Source organism: Tamandua tetradactyla, chromosome 18 (genome assembly GCF_023851605.1).
Source record: "Tamandua tetradactyla isolate mTamTet1 chromosome 18, mTamTet1.pri, whole genome shotgun sequence".
In the NCBI taxonomy this organism is placed as follows: Eukaryota; Metazoa; Chordata; class Mammalia; order Pilosa; family Myrmecophagidae; genus Tamandua; species Tamandua tetradactyla.
The window spans coordinates 16,873-41,349 of record NC_135344.1 but is presented as its reverse complement, the minus strand read 5'-3'; the positions used below and the strand labels follow the sequence as shown (position 1 = coordinate 41,349).

Genomic DNA, 24,477 nt, shown 5'->3' with positions numbered 1-24,477 from the left:
CACTTCAGCTGTTTTCCATCCACTTTGGTAAAACTGTACATTAACTTGAACTTTTCAGAAATTGGTTTAGCTAATTTAGTGAAACATGAGTGGCCAAGCAAACAAACCAGGAAAAAAAATCCTTTGAACAATATATTCTATTGAGAAATTAACATGCTGACTTCATAGCAAAGTCTGATTTCATTGACAAAAAACCAAAGATGGGGTTTAATTACATCCCATGTATACTAACTATAAATACATGAACTTTGAAAAGTTTGCTTTCTCCAAAGTAATGACATCATAAATGAAGAAAATAAATGACATATGTGCAGTCACAAAAAGAAAAAAGAAATAGTGTGCAATAAAACCAACCCCCTCTTCTCCCATTGCACTGGATCCTTCTACCACAAAAGAGCTTTACTTGCTCCTGTTAAATTGTGAGGACCACCAAGACAGGGAATTTGTCTTCTTCTTTGTATCACAAATGCATAGCACAAGATCTGGTGTACAGTAGAAACCAAATAAATGCAAAATGGATGTACAGATGGTTGGAGAGAAGGGCACTTTGACAGAAGGATGAATAAACAGTCAATCACTGCTTTTTCATTTTCATGCACATATTACTAGGTTTAGCTATCTCCACCCCATTTGGTATAGGCATGCATCATGCAAAAATAGTCAATGTTCCTATGAGAGGCAAAAAGGCAGATGATATCAAAGAAATTAAACCTCAGAAGAGAAAGGGCACTTACAGTTGCTCTAGAGAGGCAAGTCCCTTAAATACTTGCCTGTCAATTGACTGGATTTCATTCTTGTACAATTAGCTGAAACAAGAAACATTGGGGAGGATTAGCACACAAACAAGAGGTAATAACTTAAGATGGAAAAGAAGAATTAAGTTGACATATGGAGACATTTAAAATTAAGGATTGTATTAGAGTACGAGCAAAACATTTACATGGTAAGTATGGTTCCTCTCACAGAGGCTCACCTTCCCTTTCTAAAAAGAAAATATCAAATTGATCAAAAATAAATGTCTAAACTGGAGATGGTCAAATCATTCCTATTTGTCATTACATAATTTATAGATCCTTAAACTATGACTTATAAATTGTTGATGACACATTTGCTTAAAAGCCTGAACATAATAAAACCACTTCACCAAAAACATGTGCAAAATTTTCATTATAGAAAAAAAATGCATTGAATATGATATTCTATAGCTGATATTGACAGAATGTGAAAATATCCAGAAATGACTTGGGGAGTAAACAACATGAAGACTGAATGGTGTCTTGACTCACTCTTGCACCCAAAGTTTTATTCTCATAAAACAGAAGCAGCAAGGATTTTCTAGAAGGATCACATAAATTGGCCTGCCACCTATTTTTGTATGGCCTGAAAGCTAAAAATAGCTTTCACATTTTTAAATAGTTTAAAAAGATCAGAAGAAGAATATTTTGCAGCATTGAAAATTATATGAAATTCAGATATCTGTGTCCATAAATAGAGTTGTACTGGAACACAGCTGTACACAACCATATCTATACACTCTATGACTACCGTTGGGCTACAGTGGCAGAGTATTTGTAACAAACACCATATGACCCACAAAGCCTAAGATATAGATTATCTGGCTCTTTACAAACATCTGACCTCTAACCTAGCAAAGATGAAGATTTTCATAGCAAAGTGTATCACAATTTCAAAAAGAACTACAAAACTCCATATATTGAAGATACTCATCTATTTTGGCATGACTTTTGGTTTTGGAGCTGTCTCCCTCATAATACAATTCCGTAAGAGCAAAGATCCAATGAACTTCAAAAACTGTGCTTTAAATAATAGAACATTTCTGTACTCAGATACACGGTGACATATAGTGCTATTGGCGTCTTCTATAATCAATGTGGCTTCATTGTTGATGCAGATAGGTGTACAAATCAAAATCCAAGCTTTTTCTACATTTTGATTGGAGGCAGAAATTTCTTTACAAATTTGATTCCCGATGAATGAGTTTTTATGTACTTATCCTGCCAAGCCACATTTTTTGCCTTAATACTTATTATACTGCATGCTTCATAACAGAAGACAAAGTGTTGCAATATATTTTAATTAATGTTTGGCACTGAGCCAAGTTTAAAGGGACCTGCTCTGCTTTCTTTAATTGTTGCAATCCACTAAGTGGGTCTCACTTCTCCCTCTTTGTACATTTGCTAAGGTTGCCTCATAAAGCCTTGCGAGCCCTTGCACTTGGCAGCCCAGTGCCAGCACTAGAGGCACAATATGGCACTTACTTATCAGGCTGCACGGATTTGAGTCCTTGGGCTGCCACTTACTAGCTGAGTGATGTTGAATAAGACAGTTAGCCTTTCTGAGCCTCAGTTTCTTCTGTAAATGGAGATAATAGCAGTGCCAATAGGATGCTTGAAAAAAATTAATTAATTAATTAATATGTTTAAAGCTCTTAGAATACTTCCAGTAAGAAAGTAACTACTATTTTGATCTCCATTATTATCAGCATACTTAAGGAAGGTGTATTAGTTAGGGTTCTCTAGAGAAACAGAATCGACAGGGAACACTTGCAAATATAAAATTTATGAAAGTGTCTCACGTGACCATAGAAACGCAGAGTCCAAAATCCACAGGGCAGGCTCCGAAGCCGATGACTCCAATGGATGGCCTGGATGAACTCCACAGGAGAGGCTCACCAGCCAAAGCAGGAATGCAAACTGTCTCCTCTGAGTCCTCCTTAAAAGGCTTCCCATGATTGGATTTAGCATCACTAATTGCAGAAGACACTCCCCTTTGGCTGATTACAAATGGAATCAGCTGTGGATGTAGCTGACGTGATCATGACCTAATCCTATGAAATGTCCTCATTGCAACAGACAGGCCAGCGCTTGCCCAATCAGATAAACAGGTACCACAACTTGGCCAAGTTGACACCTGTCCCTAACCATGACAGAAGGTAAGTCTGAATGTGGGTTTTTGTGCCCAACTTTTTGAGTGAAACAAAAAACAAATATCAATACTAACATCACATCGCAACTATGATTTAAAACTTCATAGTAAAGGTATTCTTTTAAAGAGCATGTAAAGCAAATGAATCAAACCAACATGAGTGGCTATGTGTTTAAAGACACTGGGCAGCATTTGTTTTCATAAGAATAATTGGGTATGGGTCATCTATTAATAAATTATAATTAATTTTTTACTTCATCATAGATTAATCCTTTGAGTGTGTGTACTAACTAGCTCAAGAGTTCATTTCATCATTGGGAAATCTGAAAAACGAGAGAGATTTTTGGATTTAGAAGTAAGTAGGGTTCCTGGAAATACATGAAAATTTAACTTTTAAAAATATACTTTGGTACTACTCACTACATATACAAGGCTGAAATGGTCAATAAAATTCAGAAGAGTTCTTAACACTGTTACACTATCTCCTAGATCAGTGCTTATGAAAATGTGCTCTACCAATGAGACACAAGCACACAAAATGTGCCCTACCAATGAGGTCTGTCTCTCCAAGAAGAACAAGATGGGAACTCCAAATAGCTAGGTACTGTTGTCACACCAGGATTCTTTCTCTTCTTAGCTCTATCCCCTGCTCTTTGGCTCTTTTAGTCATTGATGATCCATCTTCTATTTCTGCCTACTGTGTTATCCCATCCCCAGAATCTGTCTTATCTATGGCCAGTGGGTATGATGGACATGCTTCTGTAGGACAGAAGGAAGAAAGGTTGCACATGAATGCTTTGAGAGTAAGTGGCCAATAGACAAGACTTTAAAAGTATCCTTTAAGAGAGACTGTCTTAAGTGAAAAACAGAGTATCCAAACTACTTCACATAAAAAAAGTTCACAGAGTGAATACTAAGGTGCTCTTAAGTAATTAAAAAGCAAACTAAAACAAAACAGACAAGACATTAAAAAAACACAAAACAACCACATTACAAATGTTGGTATCAGCTAATGCAATCTGTTTTATGAGAAATCTAAAGCTCCCCTCTGGAACTTGTACAGCATTTAAAATGAAAAATAAAATAATAATTATAAAAAAGCAAGCAAGCAAAGAAAAGCTCAAAATATAAACAGAAGGTCTGTTCCTCATTTTATAAATGAGTAACAATAGCTTTAGCAATGGCCAAATAATATTAACAATTAGTATAGTATGTCCAAAATGATGGAGAAAATGTTTATACATAATACTTTCAAACATCTTTTTGAGGAAAACATTCGAATAAACATTTAAAGTTAGCTCTGTGGCTAATAGCTACTGACATCTAAAATCTTAACAGATTTCAAAATGTGCATTAACACTAACAATATGATATTGTGTTTTTTTTTTAAAAAACCAACATAAAGATGTTTAGGTTCACTTATGACATAAATTTTCAATAAAAATAATTGCTATAAATCCTTCATTAAAAATGAGTGCATTGAGTGGGCAATGGTGGCTCAGTGGCAGCGTTCTCATCTGCCATGCTGGAGAGACCCAGGTTCGATTCCCAGAGCCTGCCCATGCCAAAAACAAAAACAAAAACATGAGTGTATTTGACCTGAAACTGTTGATCTGTATTCCAGTGGCCTTGATTCTTGAAGATAATTGTATAACTATATAGCTTTTACAGTGTGAATGTATGATTGTGAAAACCTTTTAACTGACACTCCCTATAGCCAGTGTATGGACAGGTGAATAAAAAAGTACATAAAATATATAAACAATAGGGGATATAAGGGGGATGGGATGTTTTGGGTGTTCTTTTCATTTTCATTTTTATTCTTATATGTATTTTTGAAGTAATGAAAATGTTTAAAAATTGATTGTGATGATGAATGCACAAATAAATGATGATACTGTTGAACCACTGATTGTACACTTTGGATGATTATATGGTATGTGAATATATCTCAATTAAATTGCATTAAGAATGAGTGTATTTGAAAAGCTAGCTAAATTCTAAAACTAAGAAAAATTTACTAAAAACATATGGCACATGTTTCTCAACTATCTGGAACCAAGAATTATATCTGAGTGTTTGATTAATACTTTCTCATTTTAAAATAAGTGCTTCTTAAGGGAATTAAACCAGTACTTCCTGGAGATGTCATTTCTAAACTACAAAGCTGATTTTATCCAACAGAAGGTTTTTTAAATGATAATGAATCAAGTTAGTTTAAAAAGTAAAATTAAATTTAATTACAAAAACATAAGAAACAGTGAAAGCCACTCAGAGAAATACTAGGAAAATTAGTGGGAATTGGCAACATTCCAAAAGAATTCATAATTTATATCTTTACATCTCCCCTACTGCTGGAAAACCCCTAAGTGATTCTGCAATTCAAAACTTCTATGAAAGCTTAAATTTTGCAAAAGGTATGCCAGTTCATATTAGCAAGCAAATGTAAGTTATCACCTTCCTTATCTCAGGAATTCTGATTTCTACTTCTAAAATGATTTTCAGTGGCTATGCACTTAAAATTGTACTCAACCTATTTTATTTAAGGCTTAAAAGCTAAATACTAAAAATCACATAAGGTAGCACTTTATACTGACAGCAACTCATTTTAACAATCCCAGCCTAAACTGCACTCACCTGAAAATAAAACCTCTTTCAAAAAGGAATATATTTACAATAATGCACAAATAGTTGAAAATTTAGCCCAATGATTAAATAGTCCGAATATAGATAACATATGCTTTGGAGTTAAAGAACTGTCCATGCACTTACAGATATTTTAAATTTTTCAAGTCCTCAAATGATTCACTAGTTATCTTCTTGATCTGATTATTGTTGAGAAGCCTATGAAAGAGAGTTTCAATAAGATATTTTTTTAATCTACATTCTTATAGCCTTGGGAAAAGGTCACAACATACTTCCAGAGAAGATGGCAGCTTAGTAAGGTGTGTGGGTCTTAGTTCCTCCTCCAGAACAACTACTAAAGAACTATAAACAGTAGAGAACAGCTCCCAGAGCCACGACAGAGACCAGACACACAGCACACCCCATTCAGGAATGGCTGGACTGGCTAAGAGACTCCGCTGTGGTGAGGTCCCCGAGAGGTGTGCCCTTCCCCGGGCTGAGGTGGCTGGCAGCCAGAGCCCCTCCCTCCCTCCTTCCCGGGCCGGCTGGGAGCTTTGGATCGGGTTCCCCAAGCCGCAGCAACCGGAGCCCCTTCCACACACACGGCTTCCTGGGCCGGCTGGAAACCTTGGATCGACGGTTCGCCAAGCCGCGGCGGCCGGTGACCCTCCCCAACATGTGGCTTCCCAGGCCGGCTGGTAGCCTCGGAACAGCAGTCCCCCAAGCCGCAGTTTTCGGTGACCGCAGCCCTTTCCACACACGTGGCTTCCCAGGCCAACTGGGAGCATCGGAACAGCAGTTCCCCAAGCCGCGGTGGCTGGCAACCCTCCCCCACATGCGGCTTCCCAGGCAGGCTGGTAGCCTCGGAACAGCAGTGCCCCAAGCCACGGTTTCCAGTGACCACAGCCCCTTCCACACATGTGGCTTCCTGGGCCAGCTGGGAGCATTGGAACAGCGGTTCTCCAAGCTGCGGCGGCCGGTGACCCTCCCCCACACACGGCTTCCTGGGCTGGCTGGAAACCTCAGAACAGCAGTCCCCCAAGCCGTGGTGGCCGGCGACCGCAGCCCCTTCCACACACGTGGCTTCCCGGGCTGGCTGGGGGCATCAGAACAGCGGTTCCCCAAGCCGTGGTGGCTGGTGACCCTCCCCCACAGATGACTTCCCGGAGGGAAAGGAAGGAGTCTCCAACAGTAGTAGACACTGAGCCCAACCTAACATCAATAGTGGTATTAAGGAACAACTTCTGACTACTAAAAATAGGCCCTCAGTTCAGGCGAAACTGATCAAGGCGGAAGTTGCCAATTGGGCTAAATGAAAAAGAGGAAAGGGGGCAAAACAGAGCCTTCTGCGGCTGTTTCTATGGAGGTTTTGTTGCCTCTTGGCTCAGCGCTGGGATTAAATAGGTTACAACTGCCCCATCGGCAGAAACAGGCTGCTTTTAGGGCTCACTACCACCTGAACCTTCCCCGCAGGAGGGGTAAAATGCAACTCAGGTGCAATCCCTCTCTCAAGGAATTCACATCCCAGGACTTCACAATTTGAAGCCATTAAAATCAACCTACAACCTTTCCTCTGTCTCCACCACACACCCAGCAGCGAGAGTCTTCCAAAGTTAAAGGAGCCACAGCATCTTTTGCTGGTGGGCCCTGCAGACAGACAAGTACCACGTACTGGGCAGGATAAGAAAAACAGAGCTCAGAGACTTCACAGGAAAGTCTTTCAACCTGCTGTGTCCCACACTCAGGAAAATCTGATTAAATGCCCAGACGCCAATAAAAAATAACAAATCACACCAGGAAAATCGAAGATATGGCTCAGTCAAAGGAACAACAAATAGCTTAAATGAGCTACAGGAGCTGAGACAACTAATTCTGAACATATGAACAGAAATGGAAAACCTCTTCAAAAACCAAATCGATAAATTGAGGGAGGACGTGAAGAAGGCATGGGATCAACAAAAAGAAGAAATAGAAAGTCTGAAAAAACAAATCACAAAACTTATGGGATTGAAAAACACAGCAGAAGAGATGAAAAAAAAAACAATGGAAATCTACAATGGTAGACTTAAAGAGACAGAGGATAGAATTAGTGAACTGGAGGATGGAATATCTGAAAGCCAAAAAGAAACAGAAACTATGGGGAAAAGAAAGGAAAATATTGAGCAGGGGCTCAGGGAATGAATGATAATATGAAGTGCACAAATTATGTGTTGTGGGTGTCCCAGAAGGAGAAGAGAAGGGAAAAGGAGGAGAAAAACTAATGGAAGAAATTATCACTGAAAATTTCCCAACTCTTATGAAAGACCTAAAATTACAGATCCAAGAAGGGCAGCGCACCCCAAAGAGAATAGACCCAAATAGGCATTCTCCAAGACACTTACTAGTTAGAATGTCAGAGGTCAAAGAGAAAGAGAAGATCTTGAAAGCAGCAAGAGAAAAACAACCCATCACATACAAGGGAACCCCAATAAGACTATGTGTAGACTTCTCAGCAGAAACCATGGAAGCTAGAAGACAGTGGGATGATATATTTAAATTACTAAAAGAGAAAAACTGCCAACCAAGACTTCTATATCCAGCAAAACTGTCCTTCAAAAATGAGGGAGAAATTAAAACATTCTCAGACAAAAAGTCACTGAGAGAATTTGTGACCAAGAGACCAGCTCTGCAAGAAATACTAAAGGGAGCACTAGAGTCAGATACGAAAAGACAGAAGAGAGAGGTATGGAGAAGAGTGTAGAAAGGAAAATCAGATATGATATATATAATACAAAAGGCAAAATGGTAGAGGAAAGTATTACCCAAACAGTAATAACACTAAATGTTAATAGACTGAATTCCCCAATCAAAAGACATAGACTGGCAGAATGGATTAAAAAACAGGATCCTTCTATATGCTGTCTACAGGAAACACATCTTAGACCCAAAGATAAACATAGGTTGAAAGTGAAAGGTTGGGAAAAGATATTTCATGCGAATAACAACCAGAAAAGAGCAGGAGTAGCTATACTAATATCCAACAAATTAGACTTCAAATGTAAAACAGTTAAAAGAGACAAAGAAGGACACTATCTACTAATAAAAGGAACAATTAAACAAGAAGACATAACAATCATAAATATTTATGCACCAAATCAGAATGCCCCAAAATATGTGAGGAATACACTGCAATCACTGAAAATGGAAATAGACACATACACCATAATAGTTGGAGACTTCAATTCACCACTCTCATCAATGGACAGAACATCTAGACAGAGGATCAATAAAGAAACAGAGAACTTGAATATTACAATAAATGAGCTAGACTTAACAGACATTTATAGGATATTACACCCCACAACAGCAGAATACACCTTTTCCTCAAGTGCTCATGGATCATTCTCAAAGATAGACTATGTGCTGGGTGACAAAGCAAGTCTCAACAAATTTAAAAAGACTGAAATCATACACAACACTTTCTCGGATCATAAAGGAATGAAGTTGGAAATCAATAATAGGCAGAGTGTCAGAAAATCCACAAATACGTGGAGGCTCAACAACACACTCTTAAACAACAAGTGGGTCAAGGAAAAAATTACAAGAGAAATTAGTAAATATCACGAGGCGAATGAATATGAAAACACAACATATCAAAACCTATGGGATGCAGCAAAGGCAGTGCTAAGAGGGAAATTTATTGCCCTAAATGCCTATATCAGAAAAGAAGAAAAGGCAAAAATTCAGGAATTAACTGTCCACTTGGAAGAACTGGAGAAAGAACAGCAAACTAACCCCAAAGCAAGCAAAAGGAAAGAAATAACAAAGATTAGAGCAGAAATAAATGAAATTGAAAACATGAAAACAATAGAGAAAATCAATAAGACCAGAAGTTGGTTCTATGAGAAAATCAATAAGATTGATGGGCCCTTAGCAAGATTGACAAAAAGAAGAAGAGAGAGGACGCAAATATATAAGATCAGAAATGGAAGAGGAGACATAACCACTGACCTCACAAAAATAAAGGAGGTAATAACAGGATACTATGAACAACTTTACGCTAATAAATACAACAATGTAGATGAAATGGACAAGTTCCTAGAAAGGCATGAACAATCTACGTTGACTCAAGAAGAAATAGATGACCACAACAAACCAATCACAAGTAAAGAAATTGAATCAGTCATTCAAAACCTTCCCAAAAAGAAAAAAGTCCAGGACCAGAGGGCTTCACATGTGAATTCTACCAAACATTCCAGAAAGAATTAGCACCAACTCTGCTCAAACTCTTCAAAAAAATCAAAGTGGAGGGAAAGCAACCTAATTCATTCTATGAAGCCAACATCACCCTCATACTAAAACCAGGCAAAGATATTACAAAAAAAGAAAACTACAGACCAAAATCTCTAATGAATATAGATGCAAAAATCCTCAACAAAATTCTAGCAAATCGAATCCAGCAACACATTAAAAGAATTATACATCATGACCAAGTAGGATTCATCCCAGGTATGCAAGGATGGTTCAACATAAGAAAATCAATTAATGTAATACACCATATCAATAAATCAAAGCAGAAAAATCATATGATCATCTCAGTTGATGCAGAGAAGGCATTTGACAAGATTCAACATCCTTTCTTTTTGAAAGCACTTCAAAGGATAGGAATACAAGGGATCTTCCTTAAAATGATAGAGGGAATATATGAAAAACCCACAGCTAACATCATCCTCAATGGGGAAAAATTGAAAACTTTCCGCCTAAGATCAGGAACAAGACAAGGATGTCCATTATCACCACTATTATTCAACATCGTGTTGGAGGTTCTAGCCAGAGCAATTAGACAAGAAAAAGAAATACAAGGCATCAAAATTGGAAAGGAAGAAGTAAAACTATCACTGTTTGCAGACGATATGATACTGTACGTCGAAAACTTGGAAAGATCCACAACAAAACTACTAGAGCTAATAAATGTGTACAGCAAAGTAGCAGGTTACAAGATCAACATTCAAAAATCTGTAGCATTTCTATACACTAGCAATGAACAAGCTGAGGGGGAAATCAAGAAACGAATTCCATTTACAATTGCAAGTAAAAGAATAAAGTACTTAGGAATAAATTTAACTAAAGAGACAAAAGACCTACACAAAGAAAACTACAAAAAACTGTTAAAAGAAATCACAGAAGACCTAAATAGATGGAAGGGCATACCGTGTTCATGGATTGGAAGACTAAATATAGTTAAGATGTCAATCCTACCTAAATTGACTTACAGATTCAATGCAATACCAATCAAAATCCCAACAACTTATTTTTCAGAAATAGAAAAACCAATAAGCAAATATATCTGGAAGGGGAGGGTGCCCCAAATTGCTAAAAGTATCTTGAGGAAAAAAAAAAAACAAAGCTGGAGGTCTCACGCTGCCTGACTTTAAGGCATATTATGAAGCCACAGTGGTCAAAACAGCATGGTATTGGCATAAAGATAGATATATCGACCAATGGAATCGAATAGAGTGCTCAGATATAGACCCTCTCATCTATGCACATTTGATCTTTGATAAGGCAGTCAAGCCAATTCACTTGGGACAGAACAGTCTCTTCAATAAATGGTGCCTAGAGAACTGGATATCAATATGCAAAAAATGAAAGAGGACCCATATCTCACACCCTATACCAAAGTTAACTCAAAATGGATCAAAGATCTAAGCATTAGGTCTAAGACCATAAAACCATTAGAGGAAAATGTAGGGAGATATCTTATGAAACTTACAATTGGAGGCGGTTTTATGAACTTGAACAGACACCTCTCAGAAGAGGAAATACAAATGGCCAAAAGGCACATGAAGAGATGCTCAATGTCCCTGGCCATTAGATAAATGCAAATCAAAACCACAATGAAATATCATCTCACACCCACCAGAATGGCCATTACCAACAAAACAGAAAATGACAAGTGCTGGAGAGGATGCGGAGAAAGAGGCACATTTATCCACTGTTGGTGGGAATGTCAAATGGTGCAACCACTGTGGAAGGCAGTTTGGCGGCTCCTCAAAAAACTGAATATAGAATTGCCATATGACCCAGCAATACCATTGCTAGGTATCTACTCAAAGGACTTAAGGGCAAAGACACAAACGGACATTTGCACACCAATGTTTATAGCAGCATTATTTACAATTGCAAAGAGATGGAAACAGCCAAAATGTCCATCAACAGACGAGTGGCTAAACAAACTGTGGTATATACATACGATGGAATATAATGCAGCTTTAAGACAGAATAAACTTATGAAGCATGTAATAACATGGATGGACCTAGAGAACATTATGCTGAGTGAGACTAGCCAAAAACTAAAGGACAAATACTGTATGGTCCCACTGATATGAACTGACATAGAGAATAAACTTGGAATATGTCATTGGTAACAGAGACCATCAGGAGTTAGCAACAGGGTAAGATAATGGGTAATTGGAGCTGAAGGGATACAGACTGTGCAACAGGACTAGATACAAAAACTCAAAAATGGACAGCACAATACTACCTAACTGTAATGTATTTATGTTAAAACACTGAATGAAGCTGCATCTGAGCTATAGTTTTTTTGTTTGTTTGTTTTTTATATATATTTTTTGTATTCTTTATTTTTATTTTTTTCTCTATATTATCATTTTACTTCTTTTTCTGTTGTCTTGCTATTTCTTTTTCTAAATCGATGCAAATGTACTAAGAAATGATGATCATACATCTATGTGATGATATTAAGAATTCCTGATTGCATATGTAGAATGGAATGATTTCTAAATGTTGTGTTAGTTAATTTTTTTTAATTAATAAAAAAAAAGGTCACAACATTATTAAGCTACAGGCCTTAATATCAACATACACTAAATGCTACATTATCACAAAAAATGTCATTTTTGGTATATAACTCTTGTGATTACAAATTTTCCCGAGTAATGATTGCCCATATCACCCCACATTATTTCATCTTTGTATGTAATACAAAAATAAGTCTCTCCTATACACAGGAATATATACCTTTATTCTACTACATCTTAGATTTTCTACTTTAGCCATGATCATGGTCAATTTAAAGACAATCATAGAAATATAGGGTGGTCTGGCCAGGTGTGTTATTAAAAGTACGTCAGCACATTCAATGAGTGATCCATTTTCACAGATAAGGACACTGATATGCAGTGCAGCTAAGCAATTTGCCCAATGAGGGCACACAGTCAATTGGTGACATGGTTCCTGCTTCTATTTCCCTGCACATTCCTCTTTGCCAATCACTCACCATCCTGGTGCAGAAAAGCAGATTCAAATAAGCTTTCCAATGTGTTAACTGTACTGTCAATCACTCAAGCAGTGGTCCTGCCTCTTCCCCTAGTTTATCCACTCTGGACATCTAAGTACTGGGACATAAATGAACTGGAGTAAAAAGTCTCGTGTGCATGTGCTGGACGTAGGAGGAACACTAATCTTCCAACCTTACCATCAAAGATGCAGAAAAGTATCTACAATCAAACCTCCCCTAACAAACAAAAAATGATGCCATAAGCGGGGTACAAGGGTACTTCAGTGGTAGAATTCTCACCTGCCACGGGGAGGACCCGGTTCAATTCCTGGTCCGTGCACTTCTCAAAAAACAAACAAACAAAAGTTTCATCAAATGGTGCTGCAATAACTGGATACTCACGTGGAAAAATAATGAAATGTGACCTGCCAAATAGTATATGAAAAAAAAAGTGATGCTCTCAAATGAAGACAGTATGTTATGGATTTTACCCAATATATAATAGTTAGGTAGAAGGATGCCAGACAAGATAGAAGGATAAACAAATAAAAGAACTGCTGCCAAGCACAGAATTTCATAGACCTGGCATTTTAATTTGCATATTAATTTCTCCATTTCAGTCTCACTTTTCCTCATTCATATCCACTTATGGTGGGTAATAGGTTTTTGCCATACTAGCTGAGATTTATAAATGGCATAACGATGTCTATATATTTTCCCCCATTGGTAAACAATAGACTATTTCAACTTACAATACATTCAAGTTTCTCAGTCATTTGAATTTCCCAGGTTGGATCTCTCTAATTCTGTTAAAGCGAAGATCCCTATGAAGAAACAAGAAATGCATTTATACATGAGAGAAGTCTGTAATCATCACTACTCTTTGCTTTTCTTGAATATTCAGCTCCAAATTTGTGTTAAGGCATTTTAAAAACACTCAGTTCACTCCTTGGATAAATCATCTCTTTGGGGAGGTTAAGGTATGTATGAATCTATCTGAATGACAGAGTGATGATATGACATTACACAAATCTGTTTAAACAGTAATTATGGAGAAATAGAAAGTTATGTTAACTTGCTCACTATATGTCCCAACTTCTGCTAAAACACTGCAAAATATAATACATGTTTTCAGATAATAAATGCGGGTTACATAAACATATAATCTGGAAAAGGACATCATAATGAAACCAGCTGTGTGACTGTGTAAATATTTTGGCTTTTACTCCAATAATTTTATGAACTGGAATAATTTCAAGAGTTATTTATCAACTAATTACCTAGAATGATATCGTGCTAAGGACGTTGAGACTGAATGTCTGAAAATCACAAAACTAATTAAGCATATGATCCAGAGAATGCATGCATTTTTCTTTCCTTAGTCAAGATTTATTTCAATGCCTGGGAACATTCAGACTAATTAAAATGGTACTACTGTAATTTCTTAAAAACACATAAACATAAACTTTTCATAAAAACTTTTGAAAATGTTGACACTTAGTGTATGCATTTTTAATCTACTGTCTCCAAACAGATATTTTAAATATAGTTAAATGTACACTGATAAAGCAGTTACTCCCCCTAGCCCCAGGGGCAGAGGGAGGACTCAAACTGCCCAGGAAAGACCAGAGTGCATATAAATTTGACATAAGACATTGAAATGCTGAGCTGACCCTGTAGAAGTGAGAAATGCACTGACTGATGCTTCTAGATTTAATTCTCTCAGGCAGAGAGAGAGGAGGGCGACACTGCCCATGTGGAAAGCAAAGTCCAGTGACAGGATAATCAAGTTAAGGTAAAAACAGCCATGAAAATAACTTGTTAACCCCCAACCAAAACCATTCCTGACAATCCTAAAGAACATCCAAGGCAATATATAATATTCTAGAGAGTTCATGTACTAGGGTAACTTTCTAGAAACCTACAACCTCCAGATGGGTCTCTGGACCAGATAAATCAAGATAAATTGGCTGGAGGGGCCAGCCAATCCAGAACATCAGCTAGTTCCATCTCCCCATCCCATATTATCCAAAGCCCCTTCCAACATGAAAAAGTTATAATGAGCACAGCCAAAATACCCCTCAGGAGTGGGAGAAAGATTAAAGGTGATGGTGGAGGTATACAGAGAAGGTAGGGTTTAACAAATAAATGATTGCTGAATCATTATATTGGTATTTCTTTTAGTCTCCAGTATCTTAGAGAAGCTAGAAATAAAAACCTAAACTTGTGGAATTGTAACCCATACCAGACTCTGAAATCTGTTCTACAACTAATTGTTGTGATTGCTTTGAAATTTATTGCCTTTCTGACTATGTTATTTTTCACAAAAAAGAAAAAAAAGTTGATTGTGATGTAATAAAGACAAAGAAAAAAGTAATAAACATAGAAAATCTATATATTTTTAAAGCCATGAAAATATCTGTGAAAAGTAAAGAAGAACAGAAACTTCTGCTTTAACCCTCCTTAGAAGGCCCATCTCTTGAGTTAAAAACTATAAAAGGTAACAAGGATGATAGTCACTACGAGAAACAGAAAGATCAGTTCCCATGTCAAATCAGCTTTAGAGAAAAATCAAAATTCATTACACACAGGTCCAAATCATCTATCTAGCCCAACAGGGAATATGGGGTAACACTGGGTTCAAATCACAAATAAGTGCTTCCATTACAAAATTTACTGAATTCTTTCAATGCTTATCATTTTTTTAAGGAATCTGATTATTTTCAGCCAACTTACTAATTTTAAATGATTTATAGAATTCATTCTGGTTTATGGCTCAATAAAAGGCTTCTTAAAAAGTATTTGTTTGATTCATTAAAATAATCACGTTTAGCTTAAAAGTCAGCAAATGAATTTGTGGTGCATTCCAGCAGTTGTTGCACTGATTTGAGTCAAATTCCTGGGAGGAGAGGGTCATTTTCATTTCTGTCTACCCAAGTAATCAAAACACAGAAATTTGACCTGTGTTTCCAAACTGCAGATGCCTCACCCTTGTTTGTTTCCTTACGTGATTCCCTTTATCTATCAATATACACTTTCCATGACCACTCTCTATCCCACATCCCTTACTTAAAAAGTCTATTTTTAAGTAAGTGTAAATGTAATTTATATTCATATACAAAATATCACTTGGAGTTCTGAATTGCGGAGGTGGTGAAAGCAAACAAGAAAAGGTGGTGATGGAGGAAAAGATAGAGAAGGGAAAAAAACAACATATCAATGGATGAAGATTGTTAATGATGAACCATTCAATATGTAAAATATGGATCAAGTATTTATAAAGAAATAATTTTCACTAGCTAAGGCTTCAGCTTAAACACAAATGATTAGAAACAGGCTCTCTTATCTCACACAAAATAAAGGTATGAGTTTCATAGCATTTGAACAGATATACCCTGTACAGACACTGAAGAACATTTTCTCCTGGAATACCATATCACCTGATAGATTTAAAAGTTGAAATCAATCTAGTTATTTCCTACTCAAGAAATCAAAACCTTAACTCCAGGGTAAAGATGGAGGGTTACACACACACACACACACACACACACACACACACACACACAAATATATATACATGTCTATTTCCTGTTCCCTATACAAATCCACACTCCAATGGCACAGAGGAGATAGTGGCAGCAACATTTTGGAAGCTAAAAAAGCAGACTGATGGGGTGTGAGGGTAGTTCAGTGGTAGAATTCTCACCCACCATGAGGGAGACCCAGATTCGATTCCTGGCCCATGCACTTTCTAAAAAACAAACAAACAAACAAAAAGTCAACACATGGTGCTGCAATAATGGGATACTAACATGGAAAAAGAATGAAATGTGACTGCCACCATACAGTATACAAAAAAAGAAAGACTGATGAGGGATAAAAGATTTGACAATTTAAAATTAAAACTAAGCAGACTGCACAAAATGCTACAAACCAATCTTAATTACATGGCAAATTCATTTCCAAATTACAAGTTGGTGTCACCAAATCCTCTGGTAGAAAGTGCCTGACTGTTTATCCTGGATAGAGGGTAAAAGAGAGAGAGTCCTCTTTCCAACAAAAGGAGAATCTTAGCAGATAAATTGAAACTGTAAAGAAGAACCACAGTGAAATTCTATAACTAAAAGACAGAATAGCTGAAATGAAAAAAAAAATGTGTAGGCTTCTAACACACTGGATTATAAAGAAGAATGAGGGAGTGAAAGTGAAAGCAGAACATTAAAAAAATGAAGAACACAGAAGACAAAGTATTTATACACACACATAATTATATACTTGTTTGTATGTTTTATTTTTCTGTCTGACACCACAGCACAAGAAAAGAGCTAGAATGGCTGTCACCGAATTATGTGTTTGGAATAAAGTGACTTAAAATACAGACTGTCTAATGTACAGACGTCACTTCTGGAGGTCCTAGGGGAGAGACCTCAGAAACAGCAGTCCTCCAGAAAACTGAAAGTACAGTAGAAGGAAGGAGAAAAGGAGGGAGGGAGGAAGGAAAATTTATAACCAGGTTAGAGGAAACTCCTTTTACGGCAAACAATCTTTCTTAGTTTCTGAATTCTTAAGTGGTTTGTCTAAAGTCATCCACTCTGTAAGAAGCAGAACTAGAAATGAAATTAAAATCAGCCCAGAGAAATTTCCTCAGCCCCAAATTACTCTTGTTGGAGGCCGCCAAGGAGATTTTAATCCTTGCTCTTAGAATGCACAAGATAGCTCCCTCCCCTCACTCCAGCAGCTATGCTCAAGAGTTTTTCAAAATTTTATAGTGCTGCTTCTTATGACCTACTTAAGGAAGTTAGGAAGCCAATAACAAGTCCCCTTAGGTTAAAGAAAAACCTGGAATAACTATTAAAAATGAAATAAGAAGTTTTCAAATTAAAGTATCAAAAACAGAACTCAGGTATATTTATACTTTATGTGTTAAAAAAAACTAGCAGGGCGGGCCACGGGGGCTCAGCAGGTAAGAATGCAATACCTAAATTCATAATTCATTACAGAAACATAGAATGATTAAAGTTTAGAACTAAAAGGAAATTAGAAATCAAAGTTTTACTTGGAACCCCTTTCATAGTAACATCTAACAGACAAACCACTCAGTAATGGTTACTAGAAACATAATATTTAATATAATCATAATAAAGTTCTTAGGGGCAAAAAAAGGGAAGTAAATCATTAAAGACTGTTATAAACTTCATTTTAATATAATCTTCAATAATATTCATTTTTAAGATATCATTGACTGTTTTCCTATTTACCAACGGACAAGTGCTTTAATTGAAAAAAATATTGTTGTAATATCGAACTCAAAAAGTCCTCAGTTTAACCACATTCAAGTATGCAATTCAGTAGTATTAATCACATTCTCAATACTGTGCTACCATCACTGATAATCCATCACCTCTACTTTTTCATCCCTGCAAAGAGAAACTTCACCTTTAAGCTCTAATTCTTCTCTTCCCACCCATCCCCTACCTCCCACCTTCACCCCTGGAAACCTATAAACCACTCTCTATTTCTACTGAGGTCTGCTTCTTCTAGGTGTTTCACATAAGCAGGCTCATACAATATTTGTCTTTTTGTGCCTGTCTTATTTCACTCAACACCAAGTTGAGTGACAAGTGACTTAATTTATTTTTTAATTTAAAAATAATTTAGAATGACCTGTCAACAAATTCAAAATGAGCCACTCTATTCTGTTTGATTTAAATTTAAGCTGAAATTTAACCATGTCAGAGCATCACAACTCGACAGAAATTATGCTTATGACATGAAAGTTAGACCTGTTAAATTTTATTATTTCGCAGATTTGTTTTGTATTTTCAGGCTATCTTTCTAACTGATAAGAGCCAGCATATTACTAATTATATTGATTCACTTTTAGCATTATGATGTCTTCTGATGCATTGTCTTATGAGGCACGAGATTATGGTTTAATGTCATTCATTCACTTTTTTATTTATCAAATACAGTTGAGCAGCAATTATAAGTTGTTCACCATAAAATGGAAACCCACTGAAGAGTTCCAAGCCTGCATCACAGTGGTGGCAGAAAAAAACAGATGGAGAAAGTGGGTGGGTTTGAGATATATTTTAGAAGTAGAGTCAATATGGAATGCTGATGGACTGGACGTGTGGTGGGCAGGAAGGAAGGAATTGAGGAAGACTCTTTCTTAGTTCAACTACTGGTGAATGTCACAGCCATTCACTGAGAATGAAGGGATTTTAAAAATATTTTTTAATGTGAAATATATATACAAAATAGCAATAAATTTCAAAGTACATTAACGATTAGCTATAGGACAGATTTCAGAGTTTGGCATGGGTTACAGCTCCACAATTTTAAGTTTTCCCTTCTAGATGCTCCAAGACACTGGTGACTAAAAGAAAAATGAATATAATGATTCAGCAGTCATACTCATTTGTTAAATCATACCTTCTCTGTTATGACTCCTCCTTCTCCTTTGGTCCTTCTAGAATGGAAGGATTTTGAAGGTTGGGAGGGATGATGGAGAGCAGGTTGGGGGACCAGTTGGAATCAAGGACTCGTTTAGGGTATACTAAAGTTTGAGATGCCAATTAGACCTCCAAGTTGTGAGACCAAGTAGAATAGTAGGTCTGTAGCTCAGAGAAGTCCAGCATGCATTTATAAATTTAAGGGCCATTAACATAAGTCCAGGAGCTACACTTAAAGTAACAGAAGTAGGAAAGTGTGGAGGGAGGGGAGAGAAGAAAAGTAAAGGGAGTCCTAGGGAAGCTTTGAAGAACATTAACTTTCAGAGGTAGAGAAGAGGGGCAAAGTGAATGAAGGAGACAGAAAACAGTAGCCAGGGAGGCAGAAGGATAATAACCTATGTCCCTGAAATTGAAAGAGGAAAACGCTCTCAAGGTGTGAAAGCTCAACTCTGAGAGGTTTCTACTGAACCATGCCAAATAACTCTCAGCAATGTTTGTTGTAAAGTGTTTTATCAGGATCTACGGAATGCACTTACATCCATATTAAAATATGTTCAAAACTTCTCTTGTGAGGAATAATTTTACGGAATCTTTGAACAGGAATTTTTTTAAACAATTCTGAAATTTAATCCAGAACACACTAAATCTCGTTGAAATTTAAACATGTAATTCACAACTGCTCTCCTCTTGAGCCTGCTATCCCCCTCCCCGGCACTCTGCCACCACGTGCCCGCCCTGGCTCACCTTGCAGAGCTGGAAATTCTCGCCTGCAGCGTCTCAGCAATCTCCGGCTCTTGGTTGCTGGGTGGCGCGGACGGCGGCGGCGGCGGCGCAGCCAAAGACGATCCGGCGTTCAGGCAGTCCAGCCCTTTCCTGGTGTTGAATTTCCTCATGGTCTCGCGAAGCCCCTCCTGAGGATTCCAGCGGCCCCAGGGCGCACGCGGGACCCGCACAGGAAACACTGCGACTGCGGCCCCGAGTCCAGCTGCCCGCTCACCTGGCCGCGGGCGGGTCCCGCACCACTCCCGCCGCTCCTGCTCCATCTCCGGCTCCTGTCCAGTCTCCACTCTCGGTCACGGCTGCCCGGCTCCACGCAAACGCCCGGGCCAGGCCGGCCCGCCACTGACTGGACCGCTGCGGCTCCCTGAGGGTCAGCAACCAGCGCCAATGCCCGCCAAACCACGACAAACGCCAAAAGCCATGACCCGCACACGGCGCCACGGGGCGGCACACACCTCTCGTTGGCGCAGGTGGTCGGCGTGCGCAGGCGCGGCGCGACCCACCAGGCCTCCGGGCATGCGCAGGAGCATTGTGTTCACACCTGCTGAGCTTGCAGTCGGTTGTGTGCAAGCGCACCAAGAGGACCCCGGTGGTGAACTTGGACATGCGCATACGGGTCATGGCCGTTGGCGTCTGTCGTGGCTTGGCGGGCATTGGCGCTGGTTGCTGGCGCTCAGGGAGCCGCGGTGGTCCAGTCAGCGGTGGACCGGCCTGGCCAGGACCATTGTTTCACTTTGGAATCCAGGTAACAGTTAAGTGCGCGGGCCCCACCCACACCCATGCAACAAACACTTTTCATTTTGATTTCCCTGGAGATTTTGGCTGATTCATTTTATTCTCTTTTACTTTTATCCAGATATTTTATTTCTATTTTAAGTTCTAGTTTATATTTCCATGATACTTTTCTGATCATGCCTTTCATGTTGGATATTGAACTTTTGATCCCTGTTATTCTATTCTTTAGACTGATTTTTTAAAAACATTTTATCTTTTTTCCTCTGCATTTTCTCGCCTGCAGCATCTCGGCGATCTCCGGCTCTTGGCTGCCGGGTGGCGCGGACGGCGGCGGCGGCGCCGACGATAGAATGATAGATAATCACAATATAGAGAGGTCTGTTAGAAACAGGGAATGGGACTACTCAAACACATGATATTCATATGCATCAACTGCCTCTATATTTGTATAGTAGGAATCTGCCATAGGCAGAGAGAGTTCTCATCTATTGTCCAGTGCTGTTTCAGATACCCCTGACTCTTAGTGAGTCTCAAATCATTCTATCCTCATTTAGGTCAAAGGAGCACAGTTTCATTTGGTTTATCTCATAGGGTCCTTGCCCACACATTTCATCAGAACTGGTAGTTTTCATCTGAAATAATGACATTTCACATATCATAAGTGGTGACATTAATGATGCCTGGATTTTCTAGTAATATTATAATGATTCAAGAATGTTCTAATTACTTAGGAATTGTATGGTGCACAAAGGATGATTCAAATGGCTACAATGATTCCCATTTCTCTAACATTTGGATATGTTGTGCTTTAGTTCTTTAAGAAAAATTTTCAACCATTACCTTTGTCCCTACACCTCTCCAATGCCAAATGAACAGTGGCATGTCATTTGTATTTTGCAGTTTACATCAGCCACATCAATTAAAATTTATTGAAATTTGCATGTGGGAATTTTCTTGGTGTATATTAAACTCAAGACAAATACTGCATCTTCAAAAAATCTTTATATCTTATTATATGCTGGGAGATTAATATACACTAGTCCCCAACTACTTACAAGCCAATGGAACAGGAATCATAGACCTTCCTTGATTACAGAAATAACATTGTTTAATCCATTATATGCAGAAGATCAGCTTGACTCCCCTATTGTTTAAATTTCTCTGGACAGGGTAGCTGCTACCACCCCTAGGCTCCAAGGATACTAAGTTCTGGGTTACTAAAACCACTGATGTGATAAGGATTAGGGATAAGGATCTTGCTTTCTTTCCAGAAACTGTTTATTACTACCTGCTCAATAATTTTAAAAAAAAATGGGCACTGTTGTTTATATAATTCTCTTTCCAAATCTTCCACAATGATTGTTTACAAAGATTCTCTCATCAAGAGATGGTGTTTATTTTCCTAATACTTGAATGTGGGAAAGCCTTGTGGTTTTTTTGGATAACAGAATGCAGACGAAATTGTGTCAATTCAAAGCCTAGAACTCAAATTGCACATTTCTGCCTGTTGTCTTGGGACCTTGCAACATCTCTGTGAATGTGCCCAAGTTATCCTACTGGATAGTGAGAGATCTTAACCAAAGCTGCAACAGCCTAGCTGTCTCAGCCAAGATTCCAAACAGCTGACAGTATGTACAGGGTGGCATTCACATTGGATGCATATATCTGCATGTTTTTGCCCATTCAGAAAGGTAGGTCTTTATAACATTCTCCCAGATCCCTTTGTCACCAATTTTGCAATCATGTTCTCTCCTTAATGCTGATCATAAAATAAAATGACAGGCCATAGCCAGTATAAATTAACATGTCCCCTGCTATTTCCTCTTATACACTAAATAAAGAATCAGATACATTGCTTTATGTTCTGCCCACTCAGAGAATTTCCCTTGAATACTCTTCTACAGGGATGTCTTGGAAATGAGGATGAAGTGTTTCAGTTGTCTACTTTTAGGTGGTACATGTATACCAAGCACCCAAATCTGAATGACAGGCCTGAGATTTCTCTTCTTCAGTCACTTGATGGTAGGAAAATCCCCATGAGGACATAGCTGAGGGCTGGGAAAGAGAAGATATTGTGGCGAAGTGGGATCCATACACATTTGAGAAACTTCCACAATATCTTACTTGTGCTTTAAGGATGTGCTTGAACCTGTCCTTGTATATACAACTTCCATTTGATTTTATAGTACAACTGTGTGTGCCTAAATTTATGCCTTGGTCAGACAATGCCCTTACATGGCAGACAACTCAAGTCTCATGATAACTTGGTGACACATAATTATGTACTTGGTCTCTACTATGGTCCAGTAGGAGGTTAAAAGCTTTTTATCAAAAAAATCATAATTATCTGCAGAGGATGACATGGTTTCACTCTAACATCCTAAGTATCTGTGTTGTGATTTTCCTAAAGGAGCCAGTCAAAGGTTCTGGACATCTTCTCTTTTTGCCACTGAAACTTCCAGCACTATTGAATCTTTTGGGTCATATGTGCTCTCAAGTGGGAGAGCAGCTTACGCAATAGCCTGGACTTGTTGCAAGGATTCCATTTGTTCCAATCAAATCTAGCAATATTTTTGGCCCCTTGTTGAGTGAATCAGAATAACACATCAATTATGGGATATGTTGCCTATGAAAACCAAAGAGACCAAGCAGGAATTGTGCCACTTTTGTGGTAGAGACCAGATCCAACAGTTTATCATTCACCTTTGAAGTGACATGTTTCACCCTCCTGAATGCCTAGAAATTTCACTAATGTGGAATTTGATTTGTTGGATTTGCTGGATTTTTCTTCTACTGTTAGAAACACAAATGTCTTATGAAAATTCCCCAGTAGTTGCTACATCTTGCACACTAGGACCATTCAGCATGATATCATCTATATAATACACCATTGTGATGTATTGTGGAAGGGAAAGGCAAATGAAGTTCATGCAATTTACATTTTTTGTTTGTTTTTAAAACTTTTATTAATATAACAATTAACATACAATATAAATTGTATGTTAATTTTTCATGACATAGTTATATATTCATCATCATAATCATTTCTTAGAACATTTACATCAATTCAGAAAAATAAATAAAAAGAAAAAAGAAAAAAAATTCATACATACCACACCCGGTACCCCTCTCTTTCACTGATCATTAGCATTTCAATCTACTAAATTTATTTTAACATTTGTTCCCCTTAAAGTTTATTTACTTTTAATGCATATGTTTTACTCCTCTGTCCATAAGGCAGATAAAAGAAGCATCAGATACAAGGTTTTCACAATCACACAGTCACATTGCAAAAGCTATATCATATAATCATCTTCAAGAAACATGGCTACTGGAAAATAGCTCTACATTTTCTGGCAGTTCCCTCCAGCCTCTCTGTTATACCTTAACTAAAAAGGTGATATCTACTTAATGGAAGTAAGTATAAAAGGATAATGGAAATCTCCAGGATAACTTCTTGACTCTGGAATCTCTCAGCCATCGACACTTTATTTTGTCTCATTTCTCTCTTCCCCTTTCAATGGAGGTTTTCTCAGTCCCTTGGTGTTGAGTCCCAGCTCATTCTAGGATTTCTGTCCCATGTTGCCAGGAAGGCCCACATTCCTGGGAGTCATGTCTCACATAGAGGGGGGAGGGCAGTGAGTTTACATGTTGTGT

The 24,477-nt window shown here is 37.9% G+C and overlaps 1 protein-coding gene and 1 long non-coding RNA gene across 14 annotated transcripts in view; one reads left to right on the top strand and one right to left on the bottom strand.

Moving 5' to 3' along the window:
• Positions 1–20,261, bottom strand: part of LOC143661895 (uncharacterized) — a 29,459-nt gene extending 9,198 nt beyond the window's left edge. For 3 of the 13 annotated variants that reach the window (XM_077135133.1, XM_077135137.1, XM_077135138.1), the window contains exons 1-6: positions 20,050–20,261; positions 13,603–13,674; positions 5,719–5,790; positions 2,597–3,705; positions 2,280–2,408; positions 771–806 (exon numbers count right to left, since the gene is read on the bottom strand). In XM_077135133.1, the coding sequence (XP_076991248.1) occupies positions 771–806; positions 2,280–2,408; positions 2,597–2,765 (334 nt within the window). In that variant the 5' untranslated portion in view covers positions 2,766–3,705; positions 5,719–5,790; positions 13,603–13,674; positions 20,050–20,261. Of the gene's footprint in view, positions 1–734; positions 2,409–2,596; positions 3,706–5,718; positions 6,019–13,602; positions 13,675–16,560; positions 17,944–20,049 lie in introns of those variants that run through there. The other 10 variants (XM_077135135.1, XM_077135134.1, XR_013164917.1 and 7 more) reach the window with 10 other exon arrangements.
• Positions 20,262–20,550: 289 nt separating this feature from the next.
• On the top strand, positions 20,551–21,743 carry LOC143661897 (uncharacterized). The gene is made up of 2 exons (XR_013164923.1): positions 20,551–20,830; positions 21,104–21,743. It is a non-coding gene; the product is annotated as an uncharacterized LOC143661897 (long non-coding RNA).
• Positions 21,744–24,477: the final 2,734 nt, after the last annotated feature.